This window comes from Danio aesculapii, chromosome 15, assembly GCF_903798145.1.
Source record: "Danio aesculapii chromosome 15, fDanAes4.1, whole genome shotgun sequence".
Taxonomy (NCBI): Eukaryota; Metazoa; Chordata; class Actinopteri; order Cypriniformes; family Danionidae; genus Danio; species Danio aesculapii.
Window position 1 is genome coordinate 15,520,928 of NC_079449.1, and position 26,418 is coordinate 15,547,345.

At 34.4% G+C, this 26,418-nt stretch overlaps 1 protein-coding gene across 1 annotated transcript in view; it reads left to right on the plus strand.

Annotated features, from left to right (window-relative positions):
* Nucleotides 1-20,225: 20,225 nt before the first annotated feature.
* LOC130242096 (neurobeachin-like) overlaps nucleotides 20,226-26,418 on the plus strand; it is a 66,286-nt gene continuing 60,093 nt past the window's right edge. The window contains exon 1 of the mRNA XM_056474109.1: nucleotides 20,226-20,351. Coding sequence (XP_056330084.1) covers nucleotides 20,226-20,351 — 126 coding nt within the window. The remainder of the gene's footprint in view (nucleotides 20,352-26,418) is intronic.

The following is a 26,418-nucleotide window of genomic DNA, read 5'->3' on the forward strand; positions in this document are numbered from 1 at the left end:
AACCCATGCCAACACAGGGGGAACATGCAAACATATTTTGTTTTATTTTATTTATTTATTTATTTTTAAATTATTATTTATTTATTTATTTTTTGTTTTAGTATTATTTAATTTATTTTTTTATTTTATTATATATTTTTTTACATTTTTAAATTGTATTTAATTTTTTTTACTTTATTTTTTATTTTATTTTAATTTAATTTTATTATATATTGTTTACATTTTAAAATTTAAATTAATTAAAATTTATTTAAATTAATTTTTTAAATATTTTTATTATTTTATTTTTTATTTTGTTTTATTTTATTTTATTTTATTTTTTTATTTTGTTTTTTATTTTATTATTTACATTTTTTTTTATTTAATTTAATTTTATATAATTCTATTTCATTTTTTAATTAAATGTATAATTTTTTTTTTTAAATAAAAAAAATTATACAATTTTATTTTATATAATTGTATAATTTTTTTTATTAAATAAAAAAAATTATACAATTTTATTTTATATAATTTAATTTAATTTAATTTCATTTTCAATTAAAAAAAATCTCAAAAGTAACATACTACCATACATTTATAATGAATGTACTGTAAATTGAATCAAATTGTAAAGCATTTTCCACAGCTGGTACTGTAGGTTTTAGCTTAATCTTTAATCGCATAAAAATAGATGCACATAATTGTATTATTACCTGTATGAAGCCGGTTTTATGACTGCACATGCGAACGAGCTGCTCCTATTCATTATTTTTCAAGAGCCAGAGTACAGTTTTCCTAGAAGTGCCCAGCAGTGTGGACGTGCGTCTGTGTGTGTGTGTCATAAAGCAGCAGGAACGTATGATGACCAGAGGCAATTACGTCCAGACAGATGGAAATGAATGGGTCTTGAATGAAAGAGATCATAAACAAGTGACCTGCTGCTATAGAGACAAGAACCACAGCCGGTTTGTAGAGCAAGAGCCACTGTCTCTTTCATTTTCTTCACCTCACTTTCATCCAACTAACTTTATTTCCTGCTCTATTGTTGTTCAAAAAAAGTTACTGATTACATCAATAAAAATGTATTTTAATTGCTTTTCTAATTACTATCTGTGAAAAGTAATTTAACTAATCAATAGGTCGTTTAATTACTTGACTTTACTCATGTCAATGCCTGACGCTTACTTAAAATCTCAATGCACAAGCAAAACATGGTTCATTCATTCATTTTCCTTCCGCTTAGTTTATCAGGGTTCGCCACAGCGGAATGAACCGCCAACTATTCTGGCATTTAACACAGTGAATGCCCTTCCCAACCCAGTACTGGGAAACACCCATACACTCTTGTGTTCACACACACACACTTATACACTATGGCCAATTTACTTCATCCAATTCACATGTAGTGCATGTCTTTGGACTGTAGGGGAAACCAGAGCACCCGGAGGAAACCTACGTCAACATGCAAACTCCACACAGAAATGCCAGCTGGCCCAGTCGGGACTCGAACCAGTGACATTCTTGCTGTGAGGCAACAGTGCTAACCACTGAGCCACAGTGCTGCTCCAAAATGTTTCACAAAATGACAAAGTCTATATATATTTATTATGTATATAACATAACTCTGAACAAAAACACCTTTGCTTTTGCTGAAATCCATTTATCAGAAACATACTGTACTGTTTTTTTTCTCATCACTGTTGTACTGTAGATCTGGAGAGCTGCCATAGTCAAAGAGTTTGCGGTCAGCAGTTTTTGTGAAAATTTGAACGAAGAAAGCGCATTCGCTTGCATAATACAGTCCTCTCACGATTTCAGTTTCTTGATGGTATTGACAGATTCTCCTGTGTGCAGCACGCACATTTACATCAACACAACAGACTAATTGATTCCTGTGCATTATTATTACTTCCTAAGTAAAAAAAGTTATAATAATTAAATAAAGAAGTTGGATATGTATCCACAGTGGTATGAAAAAGTATTTGCCCCTTACTGATGTCTTTTTTGTAATGTGTCACATTTTAATGTTTCAGATCATCAAACTAATTTAAATATTAGTCAAAGATAAAACAGGTAACTCATGCTTAAACATAAGTTAACTTAACTCTGGTTTACCAGACCTGAGTTCAATTTCTCTCTCCACACCCAAGCCTGATTACTGCCACACCTCTTCGCAATCAAGAAATCACCTAAATAGGACCTGGCTGACAAAGAGAAGTAGACCAAAAGATCCTCAAAAGCTAGACATCATGCTGGAATCCAAAGACGTTCAAAAACAACTGAGAAAGACAATAATTGAGATCGACCAGCCTGGGTAAAGCCGTTTCTGAAGCTTTAAGACTATTATCTGTAAACGGGCCGGCAAACACATGGAACTTTGGGGAACCTTCCCAGGAATGGCTGGCTGACCACAAATACCCCCAAAATACTGTGACAAATCATCTAAGAGGTCATAAAAGACCCTGCAACAACACCTAAAGAAAAACAGGACTTACTTGCCTCAGTTAAGGTGAGTGTTCATGACTCCACCATAAGAGACTGGGAAACAATGGTTTGCATGGCAGAGTCCTAAGACAAAAAACACTGCTGAACATAATGAACACAAAGGCACATCTCAATTTTGACAGACAACATCTCGATGATCCCCAAGACATTTGGAATTTTCTCTGTGGTCTGACAGAACAAAAGTTTAATTATTTGTAATGTGTGCGTCCCTTACAAAAAAAAACTTTAATGTGGTTTAAATACAACTGATCAGCAAAGATGAGTGGGACAAATTCCTCTACAGTGCTGTAATAGACTCTTTGCGAGTTATCCAAATATTTTTGCTAAGGGTGGCCCAACCAGTTATTAGGTTTAAGGGGCAAACACTTTTTCACACAGGACTATGTAGATTTGTACAGTATGTGTTTTTTTGTTAATCATAAAAACCTTTATTGCAAAACTGCAGGATGTGTTTACTTGTGTTATCTTTGACTAATATTGAAATTAGCTTGATGATTTGAAACATTAAAGTGTGACAAACATGCAAAAAATAAAAGGGAGCAATTACTTTTTTCCACACCACTGTATAGACGTACATGAGTACCTCCCTTTTGAAAATATTTTCATCCATTTTATAATACATTTACATAAACACAACAGACTGATTGCTTCCTGTGCATCATTACTTCCTAAGTAAAAAAAGTTTTACTAATGGAATAAAAATGATGCATATATATGCACAGTGGTGTGAAAAAGTATTTTCCCCCGTACAGATTTTTTATTATTTTTTTTGCATGTTTGTCACATTTGAATGTTTTAGATCATCAAACAAATTTAAATATTAGTCAAAGATAAAACAAGTAACAGTTAGCGTTTCTGTGTGGAGTTTGCATGTTCTCCCTGCGTTTGCGTGAGTTTCCTCTGGGTGCTCTGGTTTCCCCCACAGTCCAAAGACATGCGGTACAGGGTAATTGGGTAGGCTAAATTGTTAGTAGTGTATGAGTGTGAATGAGTGTGTATGGATGTTTCCCAGAGACGGGTTGCAGCTGAAAGGTCATCCGCTGCGTAAAACATATGCTGGATAAGTTGGCGGTTTATTCCGTTGTGGCGACCTCAGATTAATAAAGGGACTAAGCCGAAAAGAAAATGAATGAATGAATGAATAAAACAAGTAAATCATACTAAAACATAACTTAATCTTTGACTAATGTTTAAATTAGTTTAATGATCTAAAACATTAAAGTGTGACAAACATGCAAAACAAATAAAAAGTAAAGAATTAGTAAAGGAGCAATATCTTTTTTATTAAACACCACTGCTGTATATATATAAATGAGTACATCCCTTTTGAGAATATTTTAGTCCATTTCTTAGTGTAATATAGTAGACAGTATATTTGGGTTTTATTAAATAAATATGTTCATGAAAATAAGAGTTTGCACACCTAACACCTTTAGGAATACAAAGATAATGCTTTTAAATTCTAATTTTAACATAACTTTATTCTTTCATGAATCTCCTCACATATACTAATGTGCCACAAACAGGACGTTTATATTACCAACCATTCCCATTGCATTAAGGTGTATCCATATAAATGGCCCACCCTGGATATTATGCAGCCTTTGAAAATAAACAAATAAACTTTCCTGCCTGATAAGTGTTGTAAAAATCCGATTACTCCTGCACTTAATAAAACAAGCCGAAACCACACAATTCTTGATTTCTTCTTGGGACAACTTAATTGTTAATTGTTCAACCTACATCAATTTGTTACCTTGATTCCTTCATGTCGCCCTAACACAAATCGATTGTGTGGAAGCCAGCATTTTTGACTGTATGTTCAGAAAGCATGGCGATAGAAATGGACACGGCTCAAGCATTTGCTGTTTTTTTCTCAGCGTGATTACAATCTCAAACTGCCTCTCTAGGGTATATAAGCGTTTCCTATACACTGTGTCCTCTATCAGGGCTAAACTCAAGCAGCAGACGTGGGTTTAGCCCTGGAACGGAGCACACGTGCTGCAGTGATTTCTCTGGGGTTTGCAGCTGAAGTGTCCCACCGGTTTCTGGAGCTGTCCGCAGTGCTGAATCTGTCAGACGAACATTCAGCAGTTGCTCCAGGTGTCTGTGTCTCTTTTATCACTCATATCAAATAGAAGCGCACCGCTGTCTGCTCTCTAGACACAGTTCAGGCTGTGTTCCAGTTGCACCTCCAGCGAGCAGCTGAGTGGAGACACTGAGCTGCTGCTTTATTTATTTACTGTTTGCATGTCGAGTGTTTGCTTATTGGCTTCTATGCTAAAGCTTGCTTTTATGGATACAATGAGTTATGGAAAGAATGAGTTATGTTATATCACTCATTAATCATTCATAATTAGGTCAAAGTAGGCAGCATAGTGGCTCAGTGGTTAGCACTGTCACCTCACAGAAAGAAGGTTCCTGGTTCGAGTTCTGGCTGTTATAGTTGGACTGTTGAGTTTGCATGTTCTCGCTGTGTTTGTGTGGGTCCGAGTGCTCTGGTTTCCCCCACAGTCCAAAGACATGCGCTATATGTGAATTGGGTAAACAAAATTGGCCGTAGTGAATGTGAATATAAGAGTGCATCTGTGTTTCTCAGTACTGGGTGTGGCTGGAAGGGCATCCGCCATGTAAAACTTATGCTGGAGTATTTGGCAGTTTATTCTGCTGTGGCAGCCCATGATAAATAAGGGACTGAGCCAAAGGAAATTGAGTGAATGAATGAATCAGGTCATAGTCTTTCAGGGTTTACTGTATGGTATTTTTATTCTGGAAGATTGTTCTGGAATATTTTTCGTCTCATCTGTCAATGGATGGTGATTTGAAGTATTCTCAGCCATAAATAATTTTTATATAATAATTTACTGGCCATTAAGCTGGAAAGAGATTAAAAGATATGTATAGATACATATGGATATATATGTATATATCTATCTACATATATATATCTATCTATCTATATATATATATATATATATATATATATATATATATATATATATATATATATATATATATATATATATATATATATATATATATATATATATATATAGATCTTACCATCCAAGAAACTGTGTGCCGTTTTATTACTAATAATATTACTACTACGACAACTTCTACTGCTATTACTACTACTATTACTTCTGCTACTACTCATAGTGTTTAATCAAATTTAGAAAAATGAAACAAAATAAATTATATATATATATTTATTTTAAAAGAATAATGATGCAAATAATAAAATATAGTAAAAGCAAACAAAAAATAATAGTATTGAATATAATAATAATAATAATAATAATAATAATAATAATAATAATAATAATAATAATAATAATAATAATAATAATGAATTGAAAAAAAAATATGAATTACATAATATATTATAATATAAATGTGAATAAATTATTTAAGACAAATATTATTGTTGTTGTTTTTGTTGTTGTTGTTAACATTTAGTTCCACAATGCTACTACTACTATTGCTTCTGCTACTACTCATAGTGTTTAATCAAATTTATAAAAATTAAACTAATAAAAATATTGTATATATTCATTTTAAAATAATATATTTTATAAAATTACAATAATACTAAAAATAATAATTATTAATAATAGTAACAACAACAACTGATAATAATACTACTACTAATAATAAATTGATAAATTGATAATAAAAGTATGAATTAAATAATATATTATAATATAAATCATAATAAGTTATTGAAAACAAATATTATTATTTTTGTTGTTTTTGTTTGTTTGTTGTTGTTATTTACATTTATTAACATTATTATTACTTCTGCTACTACTCATAGTGTCTACTGACATTTATTCAGATTTAACCAATAGAAAAAAAATGTATATACATTCATTTTAAAATAATAATAATAAAATTAAAAGAGGCCACACCGAACAGCACTGTCGCCTCACAGCAAAAAGGTCACTGGTTCGAGTCCTGGCAAGGTCAGTTGGCATTTCTGTGTGGAGTTTGCATGTTCTCCCAGTGTTGGCTTGGGTTTCCTCCGGGTACTCTGGTTTCTCTCACAGTCCAAAGACATGCGCTATAAGTGAAATTGGCCATATGTGTGTATATGTGTGAATGTCTGTATGGATGTTTCCCAGTACTGGGTTGTAGCTGGAATGGCATCCACTGCGTAAAACATATGCTGGACAAGCTGGTGGTTCATTCCGCTGTGTCGACCCCTAATGAATAAAGGGACTAAGCCGAAGGAAAATAAATGAATGAAATTAAAAGAATAACAAAAATAATTAATAATAATAATAATAATAATAATAATAGTGAGTTGATAAATATAATATATTATTTAAATCATACATCTATATAAATTATAATTAATTATTTAAAACAATTATTGTTATTGTTGTTTTTGTTGTTATTTTAACAATTTTGTTACACAATTATACGAATTAAATTAAGGAAATAAGCCACAATTATACCACTTAACTGACATTCTTCATGACAATAATGCAGTTTTGTTGACATCAGCTTTACCAAATTATTTTTTGCATTTTGTGTTTTCAAATTCATATAATATGCTGCTCAAACTCACAGCATTTGCAGAGATGGAGTTAATCTGGATAAACACTGAGATCATGATTACAACACATTCTTTGTGTTTTGATAATCACACCTGAACTTACAGAATCCTCAGTCATTTTTAAGAATTAATAAAAAAGTTACAAGACACTTGGCAGGTCATAGTTTCATACACTCACCAACAGTGAATTTCTCTCTTATTTTGCACTGGTGAGTTTTAACTGCAGACTCTGTCTTTAGCACGTTCCCCCATGGCCTTGGTCACACATTTGTCTCTCAGTATAAAATGTCTCTGACCTTTGTTCTTTCACTCCTTGTCATCCTGCTCTTCAGATAATAATGACACGTCTCTAAAATGTGAGAGCACAAATTCACCTTGACATTTCTCCTCATTTTATTTTTCTCTCAGGCTGACGAATAGCACCTCCTCTTCCTCTGCTATAATGCTGTAGAGAATACTGATCATTTGATATGTATCAATCCTGAAAATGTTGTCCGATTTCACAATATTGGTCAGGAATGCTAAAATCTGTAAATAATATTCAAATAAGGGATATAGTACATCCAGGAGGTTGTTATCGCAGAATAAAGCCTGAAGAGGAGCACTGTTCATAACACTGAACTTCTTTATTCTGCAAAAACAACCCCCTGGATGTACTTTATCCCATTTATTACAAAGCTACTTAGCAAAATGACACAAACATTGTTCCGAGACATAATATATATATATATATATATATATATATATATATATATATATATATATATATATATATATATTTTTTTTTTTTTTTTAATTAAAGGCAAGACAGGAATGAAAACGGCTGAATGGTGCTGGTTACGCATACAACAACCTACATGTTATTCAGTCACAAGGTGGCACTAAACATCCAAAAACACATATGGATGTGAATGTATTCACAAGATTATTCGAAGTACCTGGATAAGCCTGTGCTATTAGTTTTAGCGGTTGTTATCTGGGAATAACATACCGTGGAATGCTGTGACGTACTAATCAGAATCAATGTTCCAGAAAGCCATTTAATACGTAATGTTAAAATATCAATCTTTAAAATATTATTTTAAAGAAAAATAATAAGGAAGAAACTTCTTAAAGTCACAGCATCCTAAACTTAACAGTAATGTTGTCTTTTGTTGTTGATTGGCCGTATTTTTGCATTTGTATCCTAAAATCGCTAACGTGAATGAGCAAAGCTGCGATTGTTATACTCATGATTTCAAGGAAGCACAGTGTGATTTGTAGTAAAGATCCTTAAAAGGCCAGAACTCAAAAAAATAGGGGAAAATAGCGGTCGATAGATTTAACCACAGATTTAACTGCTTTCCTTTATTCAACATGACTAATAAACACACGACTATAGAATAGTCACACAGAAGGATTTTTTCAGACTCTCGACTGTAATTTGGAGGTAATTTATCGAGAAGCGATGCAAACAGCTGTCATTATCGCAAAACGATTATCTCGATGTCATTATTGACAGCTTAAATCTAATTCGTATTTAAAACAGATTTATCCGATAAATTTTTTTTTTAAGATAAGTTTTTTTGTGCACTGTAGCTTTGGTGTAGCTTACATGAACCTGTGTAGTAAACTGTGACAAAATGCACATAAAAATTGTCTTGATTAAATCGATTAACCGTGTATTTTTTCACTGACATAAGTCGGTGATTTGAGTTTATAATTTTTAAAATTTAAAATATTTCTGTTGAAATGTAAAATATTTCAAAAACACCCTTAATTTCCTCCATCATATTAGATGTTTTAACCCCCTGGCTGTGTATGGGTTAATTTGACGACAGATTTGTGTGCTTTTAGAAGCTTCAAAATAAAAGCCACTTTCCAACATCATTATGCAGCATGAAAGAGCCAGGATACATGTAAAACTACTCAACCTGTGTTGAAAAAAAGGCAAAATACACCGAGAATGGCTTGAGGGTGAGTAAATAATGTGGTCATTTGTCTATTTTTATTTTTGGCTGAATTATTCCTTTGGGACCATTTAATATAAAGTGGGACCAAAATATTTTACATTGAGTCAAGCTTGAGAAATTAAACGTGTAGAAAAAAATGTATTTCAGCTAGTGCTGTGTCAATATTTCCCATTAGCATCAGAGATGCTATGAGTATTGATATTTTGAAAGGTATTTTATTGAAGATAGTATTGAAGTATCCAATATTCCTCCTGCATTGACATTGGCAGCATGAGGTGTACCTGCTCTGTTCATCTCTGATAAAACTCTGAGAGCTCTGCACATATGAGATAATTTGCTGTTTGATCAGAATAATTGCGCTGTCGGAATCGTCCCAGAGCCTCTTCATCGCTGTTTTGATGGATAGCGGAGAAATATATGAAGCTCACGGAGCGGATCGACGCTTGAGCGTGCCGAGGGATGCTGTGATGCTGGTTGTGTGAATATTATTTCGTGAAATAAGATGAATGAGGCGATTGTGCTTCATCCGGATGTCCTTGAATGCATGTGCGGATGTTTCTAGGTTATGTTTCTCAAAATGCAGGGCTTGTTGCAGGTTGATGGTGAATTATCAGAGGTTATTTATGAATTGTCTTTCCATTCTTAATATAATTGAGACAAGACTGGAAATAAGCACCACAGCTCACCGTATACTTGAGAAATACATTAACACGTTGTCTTCTAATGGACTGATTTAAATGTTTTCTTTCAGTAATTGATTTTATTTATAGATTTATTCATTTTTAAAGATGTATCTGGATTGATAAATAAATTAATAAAAGCAGTCAATTTGGGAATTAATTAGTTCAGCTTTGGCATAAATATTGTAAAGATTTTTTGTTCCCCTAAAAGTCACTGCATTACACTGATAGCCTATGATTTCTTTCTTTCTTTCTTTCTTTCTTTCTTTCTTTCTTTCTTTCTTTCTTTCTTTCTTTCTTTCTTTCTTTCTTTCTTTCTTTCTTTCTTTCTTTCTTTCTTTCTTTCTTTCTTTCTTTCTTTCTTTCTTTCTTTCTTTCTTTCTTTCTTTCTTTCTTTCTTTCTTTCTTTCTTTCTTCCTTCCTTCCTTTCAATTCAATTCACCTTTATTTGTATAGTGCTTATACAATGTAGATTGTGTCAAAGCAGCTTCACATAAAGGGTCCTAGTAAATAGGAACAGTGTAGTTCAGTTTGTAGTGTTTAAGTTCAGTTCAGTTTAGCTCAGTTCAGTGTGGCTTAATAATCACTACTGAGAGTCCAAATACTGAAGAGCAAATCCAACGATGCGCAGCTCTATAGATCCCGAACCATGCAAGCCAGTGGTGACAGCGGAGAGGGAAAAAAAACTTCACTAAATGGCGAAAGTGAAGAAAAAAAACCTTGAGAGAAACCAGGCTCAGTTGGGCATGACCATTTTAATTTCTCCGCTGGCCAAACGTCTTGTGCAGAGCTGCAGTCTCAGTGACGGAGGCTGGAAGCTGGCCCCTGGAGTGAAGAATCTTCCTTCCTTTCTTTCAAGATATATATATTTTTAAATAAATTAAATTAAAAATATAAAAATTATTAATCCAAAATCAAACAAAAACTGCTCAGGGGTAGCTTAAATAATGTGTCAGTGCTCTTTGGGTAAGGGATTCAACAGAATAAACAGCAAAGGTTAGTCCAAACACTGAAAAAATGGGTCAAAAAAAAGGAGCCTTTATTGACATGGTTATTCTTTAAAACTGCACGTTTATGTGCATTTGTTTGTACTAGGTTATTTGTTCATATATACAGTTGAAGTCAGAATTATTAGCCCCCCTTTGATTTTTTTTTTTTTTTCTTTTTAAAGTATTTCCCAAATGGTGTTCAACAGAGCAAGGAAGTTTTCACAGTATGTCTGATAATATTTTTTCTTCTTGAGAAATTTGTTTTTTGTAAAGTCTTTATTTCGGCTTGAATAAAAGCAGTTTTAATTTTTTTTTAAAACCATTTTAAGGACAATATTATTAGCCCCTTTTAGCTATATTTTCTTTCGATAGTCTACAGAACAAACCATTATTATACAATAACTTGCCTAATTATCCTATTCTGCCTAGTTAACCTAATTAACCCAGTTAAGCCTTTAAATGTCACTCCACTGAATACTAGAGTCTTGCAGATATCTAGCAAAATATTATCTACTGTCATCATGGCAAAGATAAAACACGTATCAGAAATGAGTTGTGAAAAATATTATGTTCAGAATTGTGTTAAAAAAATTGCTCTCCGTTAAACAGAAATTGGGGAAAAAATAAACAGGTGGGTTAATAATTCAGGGGGGCTAAAAATTCTGACTTCAACTGTACATCATTTTTGTGGTTTCATTCTATATACATCTCTCTCTCTCTCTTAATGCTGAATTAATAATGATTGTTGACTTGACTTTGTATTCAATATATTATTTTAATAATGTTTAGATATTCTTAATAATGTTTAGATATTCAATTCTGTTTAGATCATTGTGTTGAAAAAGAAGCTGCAGATGCACATGGTGTTCGTGACCCTGATGAAGGCAACTGTTTGTCGAAATGCGTAGGCGCCGTTTTAAGGAATATGTCAATAAAGGCCTTTTAATATTTTTTTCCCATATTTTTTGAGTGCCTTGGACTGAATTTTGCTGTTTATACAAATATGAAATTAAAGTTAAGTATCTATCTTAAAGTTAGTGTATTTAATTAAGTTAAAGTATTATAAAACACTTCATGCCATGGCTTTTTTTGTCATATTTTCTTTTAATGTATCGATGTTTTTTGATTGACTAGTAATCGTTATTGAAAGATATTCGTTTAATAAATTAAACGATCATTAATTGTTATGAGGACAACGAAGGTGAGGATCCACATGCAGCTTTATTAAACAGAATCGTCAGACAGGCAATGGTCAAAACAAGGACAAACAGGAGCTATAAACAAGGAAATGGCAAGGCTAAACAAGGAGAACGCTTTGAATTGCTCACAGCTTACAAGACTCAGCAAAGAGTGTGTGTGAATGAGGTGTCTCTATATAGTCCTTGTAATCAATCTATGATGGGCTTCCAGCTGTGTGTGTGCAATCAGGGAACGAACTAGAACTGGTCTGTGTGAGGTGTATGATGGAGTTTGTAGTTCATTTCAGTAGCAGATTGTAGTTCTCCAGTGATCTGCAACTGCTAGATCGCTGGTGATTATGACATTAATGCTGTAATTTTTGCATTTACTAATAAAAATTTATCATTTTTATTTATTTCTTTATAAATTGTTGTTAAATGAATTTCATAACATTTCTTTCCAAATATAGTTGCAGGAATTGTATTACTCTTTTGTTTTATTTACAACCCAGGCTCTTTCTGAAAACATACTGCCATATACATTTCTGGAGAGAGGCAAATATTTCCCGGAAGCTATGTTTTTTTTTGCATTTTAAGTTTTACGTGAGTGCTCTGAATCGGGCTCAGGCAGGGGTAACTTGGCCAGAGGTGTGCCAGAGCACGGTTCACTAATCCCAACGTCTTTTGTCTTTCTCTTTCTATATCCAACAGTTTGAGCATGAATGATTTGTGCGTGTGTGTGTGATTGTGGGTTTACAGCACCACACTGAATGACTTCATGCATGCACTTTAATCTTTCTCAACAAACAGCTTCAGAAAAGTGTGAGACTCTCACACATCCATATCATGCTGAGCTTCTTTATGAAAAGCAGTCAAGCTGTAATAATGCTCTGGCTAATGTGTGAAATTCAGACCACGAGGCTTGATGACTGGCCACAAATGAGTCCAAAAGCATTGGGTTTAAGTGTGCTTGCCTTGTGCTGTCAGTGTCTGAATCACTGAACAATTTGGAGATTGAACACATTTTAGAGCGGTGGACTCAAAGAAACGTCTGCTTTCATGAAGTTCATTTACTGAGCTGTGCGGCATTTCAGTCTTTAGGGATTTTTTTTTTGTGAACGTGTTTGTGAGCAATCATTACCTTGATCATTACTGTGAGCTCTCTCTTTTATTTCTGCTCCTTTCATTTATTCAGAAGAGATAGATTTTATACTTTTATTTATATATTTTTTCAGCATTTTAACTTCCAACTAAGACTCTTTTGTTATTATATTTGTAGGATTCATCATTAGTAATTTACTGTCTATATCAAACAAAAATCAAAATGATACTAAAATAACAATGTACTGTATCATATCTGTAAAACTTTTATTTGGAGTTTAATATTAAGCAATATAACTGTAAATTATGCATTAAAGCAATATCAGTTGACCACTAAATCATGCTATTGTTTAACATTTTAAATATTTTTTGCTTGGTTAGTTGCATTATTGTATTGAAAATTTGTATTGTCGAATAAGAGAAACAAAGTAAAAACTAAATCTTTTCTTTTTTGTTAATTTTTAAATATTTTTTCTTATCCAGCTTGCCTTGCTGAAAGGAAAAACAGCTTAAACCAGCCAAAGCTGGTTGGCTGGTTTTAGCTGGTTGACCAGCCTGTTTTTAGAGGAGTGTTGGCCATTTCCAGCCTGGTTTTAGCTATCAAATGACCAGCTAAAACCAACTAAAACCAACTTGACCAGCCTGGTTTAATCTGGTTTAACTGATTTTGGCTAGGCTCCCAGCCTGGCTAGGTTGGTCAAGCTGATTTTAGCTTGTCTTTCTCCAGCCTGACCAGCTAAGACCAGGCTGGAAATGGCTGGAAACCAGCCTGGAAATGGCCAAAACCCCTCTAAAACCAGGCTAGTCGACCAACTAAAACCAGCCAACCCGCCAAGGCTGGTTTAAACAATTTTTTTTTCCAGCAGGGTGATCTCATGAGGAAACGTAACTATTTTAAGTTTTGTCAGTTTAGTGGCTAATATGTATGAATTCATTCATTATTATGGAAATGTTCTATTTTAAAAAGGAGGCATAGCACTCAACCCCACCCCTAAACCCAACCATCATTGGGGGATGAGCAAACTGTACTTAATTGTACAAATGAGATTGTTTGATTTCCTAGAATTAGCCACTAAATCAAAAAGTTACAAATTGTCGTGAGATAGCATTGATCAACCGGTTAATGTTTATTTCATTTCATATATCATAAAATAGTTTTAGCTTTAGCTATTTATAATGCTGTGTTCACACAAGATGAGGATAAAGCGTCAATCGCGAGTGATTTGCATGTTAAGTCAATGCAAAGACATGAATAGATATCCTGCAGCACGATACTTATGAATGAGGCGGCTCGAATGACGCGAATTGCGCAAACGAAGCAACACAAGTTGAATGTTTTGCATGATTGATCACTCTAGTTGGAAAATCTGAACTTCAGTAGACATTCACAACGCTTTAACCGTGAGCTTTGTCCTGTAGGGGAGAGATTATGACATAGTGCCTGTTGTTGGTGTCCCGGGGGAAATCCTCTTGCAGACACCGGACAACAGTTAAACTGGGCTAGACTCAGTCGGAAGCACCGCTGAAAGCCTCTATTATCCAGGTATAGTTTCTGTGGGAGTTTATGAACTTACAGAGCTGGGTACACCTCTAAATGGATCTAGTGGACTCAGACACGGCTCCAAAGGAATTAACACTGTTTTTCAGCCTTCATAAAGCACATAAACACAGCTATTCTCTCAATAAAATCCATGTTAGCAATTTAGCAACGAAGCTAGAGTCACCGGGCAGACAGAAGCCCCGCCCATGACGCGAATCCGCGTCTGTTGTGAAGTGAATTTACATGCGAATGAAGCGAGTAAACTTAAAATGTTCATGTGTCTATTACGTGCGACTAGCACGATTTATCTGCGCATGCCGCATCTGATGTGAACACAGCATTATAGCCCTGTTGTGCTCATGGTTGTGACATATTTTATTTACAAGCCTAGTAGATACTGACAAAAGATTTGATCAGTTGGTCAAAATTTACAATGATTATTTTGCTAGCTCCCATTGCTATTCTTAAGGTGTATAATTAATCTGTTAAACCACTGAAAAAAATAGGTTCGTTTTAGTAATCTTGAACGGAAGTCTGACCATTTGCTTACAGTGGCAGTTCTTCTGTTGACATCAACTTGAAGGCTTCCATAGCAACTGTATACTAAAACCCTCTCTTACCGTTAGTTTGCTATGAGGGAATGATGCTTAAAAGTAAGCCCCACCCCCTACTCAATATTGCATTTCATTTGGAAGTACATCAACATACTGAAATAAAAGTCTCAGCAACTTTCAGTTCACACAGACTTGTGCATTTTGAAGTATTGCATGAGAAACAAGTGATAGATGTCATGTTTTTTAAAGATCAAATTTCGAATAAAAATCCCTTAATTTACAAAAAAGTTTGAACAGTTTTGGACAATAAAGTAAAGGCACTAATGTGAGTATAAGGAGATGGAAATGCTTTTGCCGAATAACACCCACATGACTCCATTATTCTTGCTTTGTTTACTGTTTGTTGCTAGGTTACCAATACTACAGCAGTCAGCCACTCTAACAACTTGATGGAAACTTAATATTTAATTAAAAGTTTATTCTTAAACTTCTTATTTTTAAGCTGTTTTTTTATCATCACATCAGTAAAATTTAATATCATAATTAGAAAACACATGTTGTTTAACGTATTGTCGCTCTATCAACTTGCTAATTCGCATTTGGGATTATTATTATTAATTTTTTTTTGCAAATGTTAAAAATATTTCCTTCACATTAGAATGGAAGCTGTTTTTGAAGGCCAGAAACAAGACAGGATATCACAGGCAGTCACTTTACAATCATATAACTACAGTTTCCTTTGAAAGTGTGAGTTGAAATGTTTCCTTACGTGGGAGTTACATCAGTTACAGCCAAACTCCATCAGGACCCTTCAGAGAACAGAATAATAGGGACAGAGGGAACAGTAAACTCATTTGTGTATCTGATCTCTTCCTTCCTCGTCTGTCTTTACCTTGACCTTTATAGTTGTGACGTTTTGACAGTTCAAAGGTAGACGAGAGAAGAGAAGCTGCAGGCAGATTTTCTCCACCTCAGTTCGTCCTCCAGAGAGCTTGTGTCATAACGGCTTGAAATCAGTGTTTGCTACTATTGCTCTTGCTTTTCAGATTTCGGTTCCATCATGTGATCAGGTGCTAAACAGAACAGTATTCAATTGTAAATGGAGTTTTGACATCCTCAGTATTTTTTATTCTTTTAGATGATGGTCAAAATCAGAAGGCTATTTGATTGGATTTAATATTATTTTTTAAGGCATTTACTTCCTTTTTTTAAAGAACTGTCTTATGTTCAATAATACTGAATTAGGTTAATAAATATTTGAGTAAAACAGTAAATTTGTGAATTATTAATTTCAGGTTTGGCAGGAATATTAATGTCAATATTTTTTGTTCCTCTAAAAGTCATTGCAGTAAATCAAAGGACTATACTTATGCTATATGCTATATATATTTATACAGCAGTTCTGTCTGGTTCTTAAATCTGATTGGCTGAAAGCCATGCCATATTCTGCCAGTAACAGCACTCGTCCAGCCTCTTCACCCTTCACCCTTGTGTATTACTCCGCCCACATACAGCAATAAGCAGAGGTTGGACAAAATTTACTTTTGAGGCTTTTTAGTCAAGAATGTAGTTGTTTAGATTAAAACTATGCCGTTTTTTCATAAGGTTAGTACCTATTTTAAACATTTAGAACGTCTAAGAGACAGCCCGTCGGCGGCCATTAGCCTGTCTTTGAGCAAAGACCGTTGACGATGTTCATATGCCGATATACAGCCACATCGCACATTTTAATTTCCTGCCACGACTCACTTGTTAATAGTTTGTGATATTTCTGTATGTCCTTCTTTAGTATTTTACCATCATAATTATTTCAAGTTTAAAGTTAAACTGCGTTTTGTCAAGATGTTTTTATTTTTGAGCATCATACTGTATCAGTAGTATTTAATACCACAATCTATCAGAAAATGCATATTGTTTAACTCTGTAAGAATTATTTTAAGAGATGGCTTTTTTATAATCAACATTGTGAAATACAACAAGTTGTATTTTTGTTTGTTTTTTGACCTAAAACATCTGACAAAGGTGAAGGGACTACTAATGAAAACTAGCTTTGAGCTAATTTAGGTACATATTCATTCTTGGGTAATGTTGGTTAATTTACACTGTCCATTCATAGCGAAATAAACTAAGAAAACCGAGATTTAAGATTTAAATAGTAATTTTTGTTTATTTATTTATTGATTTCACTTAATATTAGGGATGTCCAGATCTGATCACATGATCGGAAATCAGGCTTGATCAGGCTGTTTCAGACTCGATCAGAATCGGACGTTACCTCCCGATCAAGACTCGAGTATGTATGTGTGTGTATATGTATATATATGTATGTGCGTATATATATATATATGTGTGTGTGTGTGTGTGTGTGTGTGTGTGTGTGTGTGTGTGTGTGTGTGTGTGTGTGTGTGTGTGTGTGTGTGTGTGTGTGTGTGTGTGTGTGTGTGTATGTATGTATGTATGTATGTATGTATGTATGTATGTATGTATGTATACATACATACATACATACATACATACATACATACATACATACATACATACATACATACATACATACATACATACATACATACATACATACATACATACATACATACATACATACATATATATATATATATATATATATATATATATATATATATATATATATAATTTATTTTTTTTTTTAACACATCTATAATTATGCGGTGGCACAGAGTTAGGCCTCTTTCGTGACTTCAAAAAGAAACAGCAACGCGTGCGGCATGACATCACTGTTGCATTGGTTAAATGCTGGATAGAATAGAACATAAAAGCAGCTTTAAGCAGAAAGAGCGAGTATATCTGCAGTCTGGAGGTATTATAAAGTTGATCATGACAACATTGCCATAGTAAACTGTGAGATATGAAAATTTAGGATTGCAAGAGAAGGAAAGGAAAAGGAGATTATAGAAGTATCGGATCTGGTTTTGGTATTGGTAGATACTCAAAATCAAATGACTTGGACTCAAATGCAAAAAAACCTGATTGGGACATCCCTAAGTAATATATTATTTGTCAATTAAAATATTAAGAAGATTTTTTAGAAAAACATCAGTTTTCAGTTGGTCCTCTATTATCCAGTATTTTGAACAAATCGATTGAATGGATGATTCAGTGACTCATTCGTAAAGAGAGCCACTTATTTGATCCCTGAATGGTTCAGTATTATATTAAGTAAATAATTTACTCAAAGTACATTATACAGTTGAACTCTGAATTATTAGCCTCCCTATTTATTTTTTTCCCTAATTTCTTTTTAACAGAGAGACGATTTTTTCAACACATTTCTAAACATATTAGTTGTAATAACTCATTTCTAATAACTGATTTATTTTATCTTTGTCATGATGACAGTAAATAATATTTGACTAGATATTTTTTAAGACACCTCTATACAGCTTAAAGTGACATTTAAAGACTTAACTAGGTTAATTAAGTTAACTAGGCAGGTTAGGGTAATTAGGCAAGTTATTGTGTAACGATGGTTTGTTCTGTAGACTTTTGGGAAAAAAATTGCTTAAAGGGGCTAATATTGTCCTTAATATTAAAAACTGCTTTTATTCTAGCCGAAATAAAACAAATAAGACTTTTTCCAGAAGAAAAAATATTATCAGACATACTGTGAAAATGTCCTTGCTCTTTTAAACATCATTTAGGAAATATTTAAAAAAGAAAAAAAATCAAAATCAAAGGGGGGTTAATAGTTCTGACTTCAACTGTATGGGCAAAAAGATGCATCTTGGAGATGCAGTCTGTAAAATTTACCTATGACATTAAATACTTGTATTTTTCACTACCCCACTAATTGATTTCTACAGAAAACAGGCTTTATTTTATTTAATCTCTGAAGACGTAAAAGCAGCATGTCAGCCTTTCAGGTATTGTAGTTGCAAGGTTTGGCAGTTCCTGGAGAGCTATTCTTCACCGGATTTGATCAAACAGTGACTTCAGGCATGCAAAAAAAAAAAAAAATTCAACCAGGCTTCAGGTTTGTGCTTTGGCTTTTATCACCGTGAACCAGGCAAACACAACCTTCCTAGTATCCCGCCTGACAAATGTATACATGATAAAATAGATAGAGCACCTGTTCCTCCCTGGAGAGAGATCTCCGTTGCTGCCTGCTTCCTCCTCTCTCCATAACTCTCAGTAAATAGGACATCAGCGCTGTTTATTTCCACTGTGTTCATACTGAAAGAGTGCTGCTGGGGGAAAAAATGGCTAAAGTCTGATTTGTGCTGCCCATAACCATGGCAACAAAGCATCTAGTCAGAAAATGGTGAATTATTTTATTTTTTCTGTTCAAAAAGGATTAATTATCAAAAATAAAATTATTATTTACACACAGTGTATATGTGCATCTCTTAGATAAACCTATTATTTTGAAAATCAAAAACTTTTAATGATACAGTTTTGAATAATAGTACATTAAATTGGGTTCTCTCTAAAAAGAGTGTTTAGCAAAATTTCTGCCTGAAAATATAACTAGTTTGCCATCTCCAGGCTGGAGGAAAGTCGAGAGGGGTCTGGCTGTAGACTCGATGCAGTGCAATCTGAGCTGCATCCAATGCTTTTTAATGGGCTTACCTAACCCCACCCCTAACCCTATCCCTCACAGTGACGTCACTCGCTCCATTTGAGTGCATTGTGTCTGACATTGCATCGCTGAGTGATGCAATCTCAGCTTGCATCACAAAGGCTGCATCCAGATAATATTGGGAAGTCCTTACCTCCGGTGGGGGAGTTCAAGTATCTTGGGGATTTGTTCACAAGTGAGGGAAGGATGAAACGTGAGATTGACCGGCGGATTGGTGCAGCGGCATCAGTAATGCGGTCGATGTATCGCTCCAATGTGGTAAAGAAGAAGCTGAGCCGAATGGCAAAGCTCTCAATTTACCAGTCAGTCTACATTCCTACTCTCACCTGTGGTCATGAGCTTTGGGTCATGACCGAAAGGACAAGATCTTGGATACAAGCGGCTGAAATGAGTTTACTTTGCTAGGAGGCAGGGCGCAGCCTTATAGATGGGTGAGGAGCTCAGTCACCCGGGAGGAGCTCGGTGTAGAGTCACTGCTTCTCCACATTGAGGGAAGTCAGCTGAGGTGGCTCGGGCATCTGTTTCGGATGCCTCCTGGACGCCTACCTAGGGAGGTGTTCCAGGCATGTCCCACCGGGAGCAGGCCTCAGGGAAGGCTCAGGACACGCTAGAGGGACTATGTTTCAAAGCTGGCCTGGGAATGCCTCGGAATCCCCCGAAGGAGCTGGAGCAAGTGTCTGGAGGGAGGGAAGTCTGGGGTTCTCTCCTAAGACTGCTGCCCCCGCGACCCGGCCCCGGAAAAGCAGATGAAAATGAGATGAGATGTGATAAAAATATACATTTTCACTCTATACCTATTTTTGATTGTCTCTGTCTCCCGAATCTTAAATTCAGATTTAATTATCAAGAAATCATTAAGTTTACTTTTCTAATATTTTTGTGTTTACCCTAGTCATTTATGTTTGTATTGATTAATAATAAAAATGCATTTTTGTGTCTTTCTGGTCAACTGTGTTACATTGGGTATAAAAAGACCTTGTGGCGGGGAAATCTGGAAGGCACTGTGGTATGCCTTTATGTTTAGGATACACTAGTAGTAGATTACTTACAGTATTTGTCTACTGTATATAGTGATATTTCAGTCAATTTCTCATTCATTTTTAAAAACAACAATAATATGGTGATGAAAATGCATATACGTAATACATAGGATTCTGTTTTAGAAATGCTGTATGGTATCTGGTTTGAGGTGAGCATCTTGAGCTAAAGTGACAAAATAGTAGAAAATGTCAGCTCTTTTATTGTCAACTCTGTTAGTGGTTTAAAAAATGAGCACCATTAACACAATCAAATGTTCCCTACGAAATTGATAGATTTGGTAAACTGTAAATTATACACTCACTGGCCACTTTATTAGGTCCAACTGCTCGTTAATGCAAATTTCTAATCAGCCAATCACATGGCAGCAACTAAATTTAGGCATGTAGACATGCTCAAGACGATCTGCTGCTAAGGTGATTTTAGTGTCTTTGAACGTGGCATGGTTGTTGGTGCCAGACGGGCTGGTCTGCATATTTCAGAAACTGCTGATCTACTGGGATTTTCACGCACTACCATCTCTAGGGTTTACAGAGAATGGTGCGAAAAAAGAGAAAATATCCCGTGAGCAGTTCTGTGGGCACAAATGTCTTGTTGATGTCAGAGGAGAATGGCCAGACTGGTTCCAGTTGTTCCAGCTGATAGTAAGCCAACAGTAACTCAAATAAGCACTTATTACAACCGAGGTGCAGAAGAGCATCTCTGAATGCCTGACATGTCAAACCTTGAGGCGGATGGGCAACCACAGCTGAAGACCATAGCGGTCCTGATTTTTGCTGCGACATTCGGATGGTAGGGTCAGAATTTGGCATCAACAACATGAAAACATGAATCCATCCTGCCTTGTATCAACGGTTCAGGCTGGTGATGGTGGTTTAATAGTGTGGGCGATATTTTCTTGGCACACTTTGGACCCATTAGTAACAATTGAGCATCATGTCAATGCCACAGCCTACCCGAGTATTGTTGCTGTCCATGTCCGTTCCTTTATGACCACAGTATGCCTATCTTCTGATGGCTACTTCCAGCAGGATAACGCACCATGTCTTAAAGTGCGAATCACCTCAGACTGGTTTCTTGAATGTGATAATGAGTTCACTTTACTCAGATGGCCTCCACAGTCCCCAGAACTCAAGCCAATAGAGCAGCACCTTTGGGATGTGGTGGAATGGGAAATTCACATCATGGATGTGCAGCCGACAAATCTGCAGCAACTGCGTGATGCAATCATGTCAATATGGACCATAATCTCTGAGGAATATTTCCAGTACCTTGTTGAATCAATGTTACGAAGGATTAAGGCAGTTCTGAAGCATAAACGGGGGTCCAACCCGGTTCTAGTAAGGTGTACCTAATAAAGTGTAAATATTAGATATTTATCATCTTGATAAAGTTGAAATATCATATGTACAGACATTACCCCTTGTGTATTGTTTGAATTTACTACACTTTCATCAGGTTGACACCTATTTTTGCCCCATTGACTTCCATTATAACCACATTTTTTGATTGCAAAGCCATAAATATAATCATGCGTTCTTGATTGTTTTTCGCTGTTGGGAAGAGGTAAAATTTGTCATTTTTCCTGTTGATCATTAGTTGGCACCATTAACCCTTTAGATGGATCTGTGCAAAAAGGTTTATAGCTTTTATAAGGAGTTCTTTTGGAGTAAAATAGCAAATTATAGTGTAACTATGGGCCAAAGCAGCCACAAACATAATAAAAGGATAGTACACATAGAGTGTATTGTTGAGTTTTCAAACATTGACAAAAGCATTTTCCCAAAATTTGTCACTAAAATCATTTCATTTGTGAAACACAGAAAGTTGTGGTTCAAATGAAGGCCCAAAATCACACCAGAGGGGATGAAAACATCCTCAATAGCACACAATTCTTTTGATATTGCAGTGTATATAGCAGAAACATGAATTGCCACATTGTCAGATTTTCCCCCAGTGTCATGCAGCCATAATATAGACATATTAAATTTCGACGAATAAGAGTACAGACATATAAAATGCCTGTGAACATGCATAATAGCGCAGATCATTTGATGTGCATACATAATCTGATATGTGATTGTAGACTTTGATGTCTTTGCAAATTAGAGCACATTTTGAAACTCCAGAGAAGAAAAAATCTACAAAGCAGGAGCCATCAGCATAACATCATTGGAACAAAATTGAGATATTAAAGGGACCTCATTTGTGATTTTTTTTTTCTATCCCCAAGAAATGCATATTACTGGCTGGTTGCCATAGAAAGGCCTTATTAAAGCACCTCTAAAGGTTGGGTTTGCTAATCATAATCTCTTCGCTCCAGTCACATCTGCATCGTCTTTAAATATCAGTACTTGAGTGGATTATGTCGTAGGGTGTGTGGTCAAAGCTGTTAAGTTAACAGTCATGAACTCGTATGAACATTTTGTGAACCCACATCTGATAAATTATGCATGCAGGTGAATATCAGTTACTTATCAGAGACGCTTAATGCTTCTTAATGGGCAATCTTTATTATGTAGTGGTCATTTTTAATGGCTCTTATAGGCATGCAAATGCTGATGGTGACTGTGAAATTGCATATCAGCTGATTCATTTGCAGATGAATTGAGGCTGTGACATCCATTTTTACTTTGAGGCTTAGAGTAAATATGTTAATGCGGTTTTAATGTTTCTGGGACATATAAAGAGATAGAAAATTGGTTAATAAAAAATTCACATACTGTATTACTAACCCCCGAACATTTTTAACAAAACATGTTATGCAATAAAATAACATAAAAATAAAATATCTCACAAATAGAGTTTTTTGGAAATGTTTTTTTAAATGAAAATCTTATATATTTTATTATTTTTTTCAATTTTGTGAAACATTTTTATGAATTTCCATTTGTGTTCCATGAATCAAAAGATGGTAATGAAGCGATCAAAATGGCAGCAATAATATATTCCATAAAATAAAAATAAAATAAAAGTTGAAAAAGACTCTTCTTATTTGTCTTCAAATTATTTACATTTTATAAGACATAAAATAAAAAAAAATTAAATTATAAAGACTATTTTGATGTGTCATTGGACAACTTAATTACATTTTAAAACACATTAAATTTTGTTTACCCACCTCTATAATAGAGACTGAACCAAAGGAAAATTAATGAAAGAAGGTAGTAAATTGATCAAAATGACAACAATGACACTTTATTAAATTAAATTAAATTAAATTAAATTAAATTAAATTAAATTAAATTAAATTAAATTAAATTAAATTAAATTAAATTAAATTAAATTAAATTAAATTAAATTAAATTAAATTAAATTAAATTAAATTATTGCATTTTTAAATACATTAAATTATATATACCCACCCAAGTGTTGAAATAGTAAAAAAAATCTTGACTCGCCATTTGTGTTCAATCAGTATTTTTTTTATATAAAAAAATAATTTTTCTGATCATTTTTATGAATTCTTTTAATTACAAAGACAGTAAATTGATCAAAATGGCAACAATGATATTTTCCATAAAAAAAATAAAAAAATAAAATGAAATAAAATAAAATATAAAAAGATGGATTAAAGAATATTTTGATACATCAGACAAATTAATTGCATTTAAGTACAATAAATTAATATCCAATAAATACAATATTAATACAATAAATACAATTAATTATATATACCCACCTAACTGTTGAAATGGTAGTCTAGCTTTTAGCTTGACACAAGAATAAGTAAATTATAATTTCTATGAAAATTGCGACTCTCCATTTGTGTTCCATGAATATTTTTCTGTTAAAAATGTAATTTTAATGAACATTTTTATGATTTCTTTTTATCAGAAAGAAGGTAGTAAATTGATCAAAATGGCAACAATGACAGGTAACAAAATAAAATAAAATAAAATAAATGTAAAATTAAATGAAATTAAACTTGCATCGCATGTTAACTAACAGTCGGAAAAGTGAACACTTTACACCAATTCTCAATTCCCTCCACTGGCTTCCTGTTAACTTTAGTATTGATTTTAAACTTTTGATGTTTGTTTTCATTGCCGCTATTGCCTTGCTCCTACTTATTTATGTGAAATTTTGCACGTTCACAAACCCAGCAGAGCTTTGCGATCTGCTGACCAACTTCAGCTTGAAGTCCCTCGGTCAAGATACAAGCAGTGGGGTGATCTCAAATTTGCAGTGGCAGGTCCTAAACTCTGGAGTTCCCTTGCTACTGAGCTTCGTACAATCACTGACCTGCCAATTTTTAAAGCCAAGCTTAAGTCCCACTTGTTTAAATTGGCTTTTAATGCATAGCACTGACACTTTGTTATGTTTTAATGTTTGTTGTATTTTATTGATATTTTTTGTATTGATTTGCATTGTCTCAATTTTTCTTGTTTTGCATAATTTGCTTTTACTTGTGTAAAGCACTTTGGTCAACCTTGGTTTGTATTTAAGTGCTATATAAATAAAAGTTGATTGATTGATTGATCATCAGACAAATTAATTGCATTTTAAAAGATTATATTTACCCACCCAAGTGTTGAAACCATAAACTAGCTTTTAGTTAGACACAAGAATGAGTAAGGTGTGAGGGGTGAAGCAGTGGCGCAGTAGGTAGTGCTGTCGCCTCACAGCAAAAAGGTTGCTGGGTCGCTGGTTCGAGCCTCGGCTCAGTTGGCGTTTCTGTTCTCCTTGCATTCGCGTGGGTTTCCTCAGGGTGCTCCGGTTTCCCCCACAGTCCAAAGACATGCAGTACAGGTAGGCTAAATTGTTCATAGTGTGTGAATGTGTGTATGTGTCTCCCAGTGATGCGGCTGGAAGGGCATCCGCTGCGTAAAACAAGATGAGTTGGCAGTTCATTCCTCTGTGGCGACCCCGGACTAATAAAGGGACTAAGCCGGCAAGAATAATTAAGGTGTCACGGTGGCGAGTGGGTAGCTTGATAGCCTCACAGCAAGAAGGTCACTGTTTGAGCCCCGGCTGGGTCAGTTGGCATTTCTGTGTGGAGTTTGCATGTTCTCCCCGTGTTTGCGTGGGTTTCCTCCAGGTGCTCTGGTTTCCCCCACAAGTCCAAAGACATGTGCTATAGGTGAATTGAATAAGCTAAATTGACCGTAGGGTATGTGTGTGAATGCAAGTGTGTATAAGTGTTTCCCAGTGTTGGGTTGCGACTGGAAGGGCATCCACTGCGTAAAACATATGCTAGATAAGTTGGTGGTTCATTCAGTGGCGACCCCTGATTAATAAAGGGACTAAGCCGGAAAGAAAATGAATGAATGAATAATAAATAAATATTAAATAAAATTAAATTAAAGTGAAATAAAGACTATTCTGATTTGTCATCAGACAAATTATTTACATTTTAAAAGACATAAAATAGTGGAATAAAGAATACATTTATATATACCTACCCAAGTGTTGAAACAGTAGTCTAGCTTTTAGCTTGGCACAAGAATGAGTAAATTATAATTGTCAGATTCTGTGTTCCGTTTATATTCACCATGTGACCATCCCCATGCGCTCCTTTGCTCTAGTTCCCGCTATGTGTTAATGTTCATCACCTGTGTCTCACACCTGTATACAATCAGTTAATCATCCTTAGTGCATTTATACTCCTGTGTTTAGTTCAGTCTTTGTCCAGTATTATCAGTTGTGTTTTGTTGTCAACCTTCGGTTTTCCCCTGTATTCTCGATGTCCTTTCAAGTGAGTGTTTGTAAATAAATTT